At 53.8% G+C, this 9,761-nt stretch overlaps 1 protein-coding gene across 2 annotated transcripts in view; it reads right to left on the reverse strand.

Annotated features, from left to right (window-relative positions):
* The window catches only part of LOC135968177 (uncharacterized), an 8,393-nt gene extending 995 nt beyond the window's left edge, over positions 1-7,398 (reverse strand). Inside the window, exons 1-4 of one of the 2 annotated variants that reach the window (XM_065533572.1) lie at positions 5,354-7,398; positions 3,636-3,745; positions 2,793-2,968; positions 1-1,987 (exon numbers count right to left, since the gene is read on the reverse strand). The exon at positions 1-1,987 is cut by the window's left edge and continues 995 nt beyond it. In XM_065533572.1, coding sequence (XP_065389644.1) covers positions 2,807-2,968; positions 3,636-3,745; positions 5,354-6,302 — 1,221 coding nt within the window. In that variant the 5' untranslated portion in view covers positions 6,303-7,398 and the 3' untranslated portion in view covers positions 1-1,987; positions 2,793-2,806. The remainder of the gene's footprint in view (positions 1,988-2,792; positions 2,969-3,635; positions 3,746-5,353) is intronic. The other variant, XM_065533570.1, reaches the window with a different exon arrangement.
* Positions 7,399-9,761: the final 2,363 nt, after the last annotated feature.

The raw sequence follows: 9,761 nt of genomic DNA on the forward strand, positions 1-9,761 counted from the left end.
CAGAGAATTGTTGTAACAGCTTGTCGTTTTCTATCATGGAGTGTTGTAGGGCCCCTCCTGCTAACCCCGCTGCGACGACAGAGGTGGTTAAGGATATTCCGGCAATTAGTGGTAGAAAAACTGCTCGTCTATGTCGCGCAGTTTTAGTTGGGGCGGTCCCTGCCCAGCCTATGAACTCTGCCGGGGTTAGCAGTGTCAGTCGGGGAACTAGGGTAACAGGGATACACAACTGTCCGTCAGAGATGCTTTTGGACAGAGTTTTTAACAGAGTCATATTACACCAGAAGAACACACCAGGGGGAGCATATATGGGACTATTAGGGTATGTAGCCGATTGGTTGCAGAGGCTGTTGCTAAATGCCGAATAACAATAGGGGTATTTCTCTTGGTATGGGTCACGGTACAGGGCTACATTGGGTATCGTGACTATCGATGAGTTAAAACCTGTATAGTTTGTGGGAGGGGAGGATAGAGGAACAGCCGTTAATGGTGGTCTTCCTAGGGTTGCACACATAAAGCAAGAGGACAGGTCGCCTAAACCAGTGAGGTTGGCGAATGCTAGCCCTTCCCGTAATAGAGTTAGCCAGGAGAAGGGCTGCAAGTCTTGTGATAACTTGGTTTCTTGCCTGTGGATTTGTGTGTGGATTAAGGGTTGAATCTGGACTAGACTTCTCCACAGATATAAATGGCTACTGGGCCAGGTACTAGTTGATGAGTAATATACTCCCCCATGTTGTGGGGTTGTCCACCGAGAGTCCCATGGGTCTCTAATTATCCAAGTGTAAGTGACGGGAGACTCAGTTTTGTAAAAATACCACCCTTGTCGTTCTCTCCAGTATCGGACAGAGTGCGTCTTACAGTAGCTATATGGGCAACCTGCACTCTGGTGCCACCAATAATTTTTACAATTATATTCAGTTTGATCATATTCAAAACAGATCATGGGTGTTGCTGGTTGGGCAATCTGGAACCTAGTGAAATTGAGGTAAACTATAGTATTACACCCTGAGGGGGGGCAGTCTGCGCTAGCTAGCAGTTTACCCGCTTGGGGGGTTTCCCCGGGGTGAGTTTTGTTTTCATAGAGCCAGAACCTCCAGACATAGGGATTAGACGGCGCAGCAGTGAGGAGAGTCAGATGCATAAGGCATAAAAGCATAGGAAAGCTAGACATGGTTACGGCTATGGGGATGACGGCGCAGGGTTAGCTTTAAGGGATTGTTCTTAGCTTTGTCTACAGTCCATGTAACCGGTGCTCCAGACGGCCCGAGAAGGTCGGATGTTGGGTCCACTGGTTTGACGTGTGTGTAGTGGATCCACGAAGCGATGCCTTCTACTTTGAGAGCGGTGGGAGTAGTCAGGAGTACTTGCAGTGGTCCTTTCCACCTGGGTTGAAGAGTTTCTTGCCGGTGGCGCTTGACTAGGACCCAGTCTCCCGGCTGGAACGGATGAGGCGTCGGCGGAGGTCCTGCCTCGTACAGTTCTCGTAGTCTGGGCCAAATTTCCTGGTGAATTTTCTGTAAGGCTTGTAAGGAGAACAGGAGCTCAGAGACATTTTCAGTTTCAGGTTTGAGTAAGTCATCTTTTAGACTGGGGACCAGGGGTGGGGGTCTGCCATACATGATTTCATATGGTGTGAGGCCTAGTCTGTAAGGGGTATTTCGGGCCCGGAACAGAGCGTAGGGGAGAAGTACTACCCAATTAGCGCCAGTCTCCATGGTCAATTTAGTTAAGGTCTCCTTCAGAGTCCGATTCATCCTTTCTACCTGTCCTGAGCTTTGGGGCCTATAAGCACAATGTAATTTCCAATTTGCCCCCAGAATGGAAGCCAAATCCTGACTTACCTTAGCAACAAAGGCTGGTCCATTGTCTGACCCTATTTGGACGGGAAAGCCATACCTGGGGAGGATTTCTTCCAAAATTTTCTTTGCTACAACCTGAGCAGTTTCTCTCTTAGTTGGGAACGCTTCTGTCCATCCTGAAAAAGTATCTACAAAGACAAGTAAGTACTGATACCCATATTTTCCAGGCTTTATCTCAGTAAAGTCTATTTCCCAATAGATACCAGGCCTAGTTCCTCTACACCTAATTCCTGTGGCGGTCTGGGTTTGGGGGCAAGCGTTGTTTAGTTGGCAGGCTTTGCAATTTGTTGTGACATCGCTGGCCAGTTCAGCTATGCGCCTGATTCTAAACTTGGCGTGCCTGATTAAGTCCATCATTCGCCGGGCACCCAGGTGGGTTGTCCGGTGGATGTGTTCCAACACCTGCCGTCCTAATTTTTCTGGTAGGATGGTTTGGTCATTTATATCAGTCCACCACCCATTTTTAACCTGTTTTAGGGGAAGCGTGTTCATCCATTCGCGATCCTGTTCGGTATAGTCGGGAAAACATGGCAAATTTCGCGGGCCAGGATCGGGGAGCTGGAGCGCGAGGAGCTGACTGGGAGCTTTTGCTATGCTCCTTGCGGTTTGGTCGGCTAAGAAGTTGCCTCGAGCAATTGGCGTAGTTGGTTTCTGATGCCCAGGGCAATGTACAATAGCCAATTTCTTTGGTTTCCACAAAGCAGTTAATAGAGCTAGGATCTCTTGCTTGTTTTTTATTTCTTTGCCTTCGGCTGTTAATAGTCCCCTTTCTCTGTAGATGGCCCCATGTATGTGCGCAGTAGCGAAAGCATAGCGGCTATCCGTGTATACTGTTAGTTTTTTCTCTGCCCCTAGGGTGAGGGCCTGTGTAAGGGCTATCAGTTCGGCTCTTTGGGCCGATGTCCCTGGAGGCAAGGGTTCCGCCCAGATTACCTCAGTCTCTGACGTTACAGCCGCTCCTGCATACCGCTGGCCTTGGTGGACATAGCTGCTGCCATCAGTGAACCAGGTGAGTTCTGTGTCGGGGAGCGGACGATCTTGCAGGTCCTCCCGCACCCCATGCACCTGAGCCAGTATCTCAGTGCACTCATGGGACGGGGCGTCCAAGTCTGGATTTGGCAGCAGTGAAGCAGGGTTTAAAGAGGTTGGGGGCAGAAAAGTTATTCTGAGGGGGTTTAACAGCAGTCCTTGATAGTGGGTGAGCCGGGCGTTACTCATCCATCGGTCCGGCGGCTGCCGGAGGACGCCTTCAATGGCATGCGGGGTTATAACGCGCAACTCTTGCCCCATGATAAGTTTATCAGCGTCTCGGACCATTAGGGCGGTCGCCGCGATTATCCGGAGGCAGGGTGGCCAGCCAGCAGCCACTGAATCTAATTTTTTTGACAAATAGGCAACTGGCCTCTGCCAGGGGCCTAGGTACTGTGTTAACACGGCTTTTGCAACACCCTTACTTTCATCCACGTATAAGTGGAAGGGTTTGGAGACATCAGGGAGCCCCAGCGCGGGGGCTGATAACAAGGCAGTTTTGATTTGCTGAAAGGCCAGCTCAGCCTCTTCCGTCCAATTGAAGGGCTGCCGTTCCTTTGTTGCCTGGTATAGGGGCTTGGCTAACTCAGCAAATCCGGGTATCCATAACCTACAGAACCCTGCCGACCCCAGGAATTCTCTCACTTGCCGTGTTGACTGGGGTCTAGGGATGCGTAGGACTGTTTCCTTTCGGGCTTTGGTTAGCCAGCGTTGCCCCCCTTTTAATAGGTACCCCAGATAAGTTACCTCCGACTTGCAGATCTGAGCCTTTGTTGCTGAGGCTCGGTAGCCTAGCTCCCCCAGAGTCTTCAGGAGGTCCTCAGTCCCTCGAACACAAGTTTCCGGGGACCTGGCCGCTATTAAGAGATCATCAACATATTGCAAAAGAGTTATTTCAGGGTGTTGCCGCCGGTACTCACCCAGATCTTCATGAAGGGCTTCATCGAACAGAGTTGGCGAGTTCTTGAACCCTTGTGGCAGTCTGGTCCATGTTAGCTGACCGTTGATGCCCCTCTCAGGATCCGTCCATTGAAATGCAAAGAGTTCTTGACTTTTGGGAGCCAGAGGAAGGCTGAAGAAAGCGTCTTTTAGATCAAGAACGGTATACCACTGTTTTTTGGGATGTAAGGCACTCAGAAGGGTGTATGGATTGGGCACAGTGGGATGTATGTCCATGACCCTTTTATTAACTTCTCTTAAATCCTGTACTGGCCTGTAGTCCGTACTGTTGGGTTTACGAACAGGTAACAGTGGAGTATTCCAGGATGAGTGGCAAGCCCGTAGGACTCCCTGGTCTAGGAGTCGGCGGATATGGGGCGTAATTCCTTCTCTTGCCTCCAGGGGCATAGGATATTGCCGAACCCGAACGGGGTCCGTCCCTGGCTTAACTTCCACAAATATGGCAGGTCGATGTTTAGCTAGCCCCAAGCCCCCAGTTTCTGCCCACGCTTCAGGGAAACGCTGGAGCCAAGAGTCAATTCCCTGATCGGGGGGCTTTTGCTCTTGATGGAGTCGGTACTCATCTTCTAAGGTGACAGTCAGGATAGATATTGGCCTGTTTTGGGAATCAGTTATCTTGGGCCCTTCTGGCTCAAAGTGGATTTGGGCCCCCATCTTTGTCAGCAAGTCCCTCCCTAGTAGAGGGCAGGGGCTCTCTGGGATGACTAGGAAGGAATGGGAGACTTTTCCCGTTCCTAAGTCTACAGTCCTCTGGGTTGTCCAGGGGTATTTTTTGATGCCTGTGGCCCCGTGCACCCAGGATGTTTTCTTAGACATTTTTCCAATTGGTTTGGTTAGGACTGAGCGTTCCGCCCCAGTATCGACCAAGAAGCGAACTGGGGACCCCTCCACTTGCAAAGTTACCCTGGGTTCGGGGAGGGGGTCCGAACCCCGTCCTCCCTAGTCAGAGTCCTGGGTAACGAGTACGGAGGTAGGGTTAGCTGGTCTCCGTTTCTTTGGGCAGTCTTTAATCCAGTGGCCACGTTCCTTGCAATAAGCACACTGATCTTTTTCTAATCCTTGCCTAGGGCCTTGCTTTTTCTGCTTTCTGTTTTGGCCATTTCCTGCCTGGGGGAAAGCTGCTACTAAGACTTTGGTCATTTCTTTGGTTGCCTTGAACTGTTTTTCTTCTGGAGTATCCCTATTATTATAAACTCGCTGGGCCATCTGAAGGAGGTCCTGAATCTGCTTTCCCTCTAAACCTTCTAATTTCTGGAGTTTTCTTTTAATATCTGGTGTTGCCTGGTTTACAAAGGACATTACTACCGCTGCCTGATTTTCCGGTGCTTCCGGGTCCATAGGGGTAAACTGCCTGAAGGCTTCCATTAATCTCTCTAAATACACAGCGGGGCTTTCTGTCTTACCTTGTAACACAGAATATACTTTAGCCAAATTGGTGGGCTTGCGAGCTGCAGCCCGGAGACCCGCCATTAGAGTCTGGCGATAAATGAGCAGTCGTCCCCTACCTTCTGCCGTGTTGTAGTCCCATCTGGGCCGGGTCAAAGGGAAAGCCGCATTAATGAGGTCAGGATTTGCAGTTGGCTGGCCGTCATCTCCTGGAACCAGTTTTCTGGCCTCAACTTGGATTCTTTCCCGCTCCTCCGTTGTGAACAGGATTCGGAGGAGCTGTTGACAGTCATCCCAGGTCGGCTGGTGAGTAAACATGACACTGTCTAACAACGAGGTTAGATCTTTGGGATTATCTGAGAACCGAGCATTTTGGGACTTCCAATTGTATAAATCACTGGTGGAAAAAGGCCAATACATGAGACGGGAGAGCCCGGTATCATCGAGCGATCCTATTTCTCTGAGAGGCAGGGCTACAGTGGAGTCAGGGAGTCGGGAAGCTTGGTCCCGCTGTACGCGGCCTCGTGTTCGGCCGGCCGGCCCCCCCAGGTTACTTTCACTCTCGGCTGCTTCCGCTTCTCGGTTTCCCTCTACAGAAGCACCACCCTGGGGGACTGGGTCCTGCGGGATAAGGTGCTGATATGGTGGGGGAAATGTGGGTTCTAACGTTAGGGGGTCCTGGCTGTCCGGCAGCACAGGGGCCGAGGGAGCAGAGGGAGTCTTTTGTCTTGTAGGTCGCGTTACTAGGACTTTGCAGGGCTCAAGGATGAATGGAGTTATCCAGGGTGGTGGGTTTTCCACAAGATCCTGCCACACTAGAATATAAGGAATTTGATCAGGATGTCCTGACTGCCCTGGCAGGAAAATCTTAGTTTTTACCTTAGTAATAATAGAGAGACAGAAAGTTCCTTCAGAGGGCCACCCTACGCCGAAAGAGGGCCACTCCGAACGGCAGAAAGTAACTAGCTTTCCCTTCTTTAGTTCTACGCTTAAGTTACGCCCCCGAGCCTTCACATCCTTAAAATTGGTAAGAAGGAGTGAGAGCGGCGTGCTCTGGTTGTTGCCCATCTTTGGACTGCTCCTACAAAGAGAAGGGGGGACGAAAATGAGTGTGAAGCAGAGGGGAGTATCCGACAGGTCCGGTCCTGGAGGGGGAAGAAAAGGTTTTATGTTTCGTTTTGGGCTTACACTTAACACTTAACAATAACGGACAGACAGTAATAACGATGAGCATTCGCGAGCGCGTGTCGGACTTCCGACCTGAGTCAGACGGGGCAACCAAGGATGGAGGCCCCCAGATGGGCACTGGGGAACGTCTCCCACCAGTCCCGAGTGGCTGTCTTCTAGCGCGTCCGCCAAGACCGTGCCACTTACAGAACAGACCAATACAGATTACAGATTACGGATTTCGCGAAATTTCAGGGAGACAGACAGAGACAAAGACAGAGACAGTGACAAAGCCGGCTTACCTACAGATTAAGATCCGTTGACTTGGGGGTCTGGTGGGCTTGGGGGAAATCCCGGACGAGCCCCCATTTGTTATGCCCAGACCGTTTATTCCCCGAAGAAGACCACCAGAGTCCAGAGTCAAAGCTAAGCAGCAAGGATCTTTATTACAGGTTCGAACCTGGAGCTCTCACTTGCTCGTGAAACGAGACGGGCAGGAGAGCTCCCCTACTGAGCTCCGAACAATGTTATATAGTCTAAGGAAAGTAGGCATAGAATCATTATACAAATTAGAGGTATGATTGGCTGGAGTTTGAACAAAGCGATTTGGCAAACTATGATTGGTTCCCGCCATTTCTGATATTTCAGTACAACCCTTGAGGCAGAAGAGCAGTTTTACACAAAGGCAGTTAATTATATTGCATCAGGTTGCACGACCAGTTTATGGCTATCTTGCTTAAACACACCTTGTGACCTGGCTATCTTACTTAAACATTCCTTGTGACCTGGCCTCAGAAAGAGAAACATGTACTTACAGAACTTACAAAACCTCTGGTACGTGCAAAGATTAGAGAGCAGAACAAGGGTGTAGCGGGTGGGGGGCGGGTACACATCTATCTTTGTGTCCTTTCAGCTGTACCCAGGATTCGGAGGGGAAGCCCGGCGCCATCCTACAGCTCAGAGGCAGAACGACCCCGGAAGGTGCTCCAGGCGACCCCCTCTACCAGGCTCAATTTAAAACATAAACCGGAGAGGGTGGAAAGCTCACTATTTTCCGAATGGAGGTTCCTATCGCCATGTTCCTTCCTCCTCCGCCCCACCCGGCAAGGACCCCGGGGCTGCCTTGCCGGCTCCCGCCGCCCCGCAGGTACCCCTGCCGCTCCCGGGCACGGGCTTCTCCCCAGTTCTTCCCGTCGCTTCCCCGCTCTTCTCCCCAGTTCTTCCCATCGCTTCCCCACCTTTCCCCGGGTCCTCCCATCGCTTCCCCCTCTTCTGCCCGGTTCCCCCATCCCCTTTGCCCTGTTCTCCCCTTCTCCCTCTTCTCCCCTTCTCCGTCCGTCCCTCCCTCGCCGCCCGGAGGGGGGCGCGCACCTTGAGCATGTCCCCCGCTGGTCAGCACGCCGATGGCCTTGCCGGCCCCGGAGAGGTGCTCCAGGAACTTCCGCAAGGAGCCCTTGGGGGCCCGGGAGTCGTCCGCGTCCAAGGCGAGGAGGCCGAGGGCAGCCGCTAGTCCGGGTGCGCAGCAGGCAATGGATACCCTGCCGGCGCGCGCCCGACTCGGAAAAGCTGCCCCGCCCGCGCCCCCGCCCGGCCCTAGCGTCAAAGGGTCTTGACGGGCGGGGCCCAAGCGCACAGGAGGGGCTGCGGGGGTGGGGCGCGGCTAGGGGCAGGGGCAGGGGCAGGGAAAGGGGCAGAGAAAGGGGCAGGGGCTGGCCGGGGCCGGGTGTGGGCAGGAGGACCTACGCAGGGGTCGTCGTAGGTGGCTGCCGCGCTAGCGGTGGGTGAGGTCGCGGAGGCGGGGGTAGCACCACAAGTGGGCGGAGTCCCTGGGGGTGGGGCCGCGTTGCCGGTGCGCTAGCCGCGCGGGTGGGTTGGAGGACTCTGGTTGGGGCCTTTAGAGATGCCCGGAGCGCCACAGGTGGGGGCAGGGGCAGCGACCGGGGGAGGGGAGACCGCAAGGGGGCGGGGTCACATCGTTCGCTGTGCGGGCCAAGGCAGGGCGGAATAGAACGCCGGGAGCATCTCCCGGGGCGGGGGGGGGGGCAAGGGAGACCGTGAGTGGGCGCGAACGCCGGGGCCGGTGGAAACCCCGCACTTGCGGGGAGCGCCGATGGCGGGGCGGGGTGGAATTGGGGCGCGGAGACCCCACCTGGACGCGGAGGCTCGCGGCAGGCCCGGTAGATCCGGCTGTTGTCAGCGCCGAGCCCGGCCGCGCGCACAGCTTCTTGTTGGCGGCAGGATTCCTCCTGGGGCTGCGCTAGGAGCCTCTGCGCGCGGCTTCCTCGATCCCCGCCCCCACGTTTTCTCTGCAGCCTGAGGTCGGGAAGGACGCACGGAGAGTGGATCCTCCAGGTGGTGGGAAAAGCTGAGCGCGGCGAGCTTAGCTATGACGAAGCTGCGATTTCCCGGGTCCACGGGGTCTGTGGCGCTCCCGGGCCCCCAGCTCGTCCCGTGGGGAGAAGAATCCTTGGGGTGGGGGAGAGTATCGGGGCGCTACCCTCAGAGACGCATGGGCGCGCGAAAGTCAGAGTGGGATAGGAGGAGGCGCAACGGGACTGACCTGGCGGGGAGGCGGGACGACCCTTCCTCCCTACGGACAGGCGCGCTGCTGTACGCTGTGCCGACCTCGGCTGACTTCACCGGCCAACTCCACGTGCTGAAATACGCACATCCAAAGCGCTGTGCCAGTTGCCCATCCACAGCTTAACAGCCTGGTGCCAGTTACCTGCGATGGGACAGGGAGCAGCCCCTACAAAAGCACGGGCTTATGGGATCCCGGTTCGTTCAGTGCTCACCCCACGAAGAAGGGCTCCCAAACGGCCCCACTCGAGGGCTTTCCGGAGGATGGTCCTGCGCAGTGGGTGTTTGTTGAACAGATAGGAAACAACAAAAGAGACTAAGAAGAGGTTTGTTCTATGAACCCGGGAAAGTGAAGCAATCGCAAAGGAGAGTCTCACCAAAGGGCAATCCTGGGGAAAAGATGGAGAGGCATGGATTTTTCTTGGATGTGTGCCTCATCCTGGGGCTCATCCCGCTGAGCATCAAATATTCATTGCAAAAGAGGAAAAAAATATATATGCTGCAGACAATGCTGGATGGTCTAATCTCTCCCTTGGCCAGAATTAACGGCGAAATTCCTAACCCCTCGTGGTCCTCAGAATCACCTGTCCTATGCACACCCCCATTAAACCACTGAAGTCCAGTTTCTGGGAGCTCAGCCAGGAAATGTGTAGTTTTAAACAAACCACCTAGGTTATCCTGATGAATGCAAAGTCAGAGAGCGCTGCTCTCATGCAGTGAACCTGAGCATTATTCTATTAATTAAAAGGGAGAGGCGAATCCTGGCTGTCTTAAGGTGAC

Source organism: Macaca fascicularis, chromosome 18 (assembly GCF_037993035.2).
Source record: "Macaca fascicularis isolate 582-1 chromosome 18, T2T-MFA8v1.1".
In the NCBI taxonomy this organism is placed as follows: Eukaryota; Metazoa; Chordata; class Mammalia; order Primates; family Cercopithecidae; genus Macaca; species Macaca fascicularis.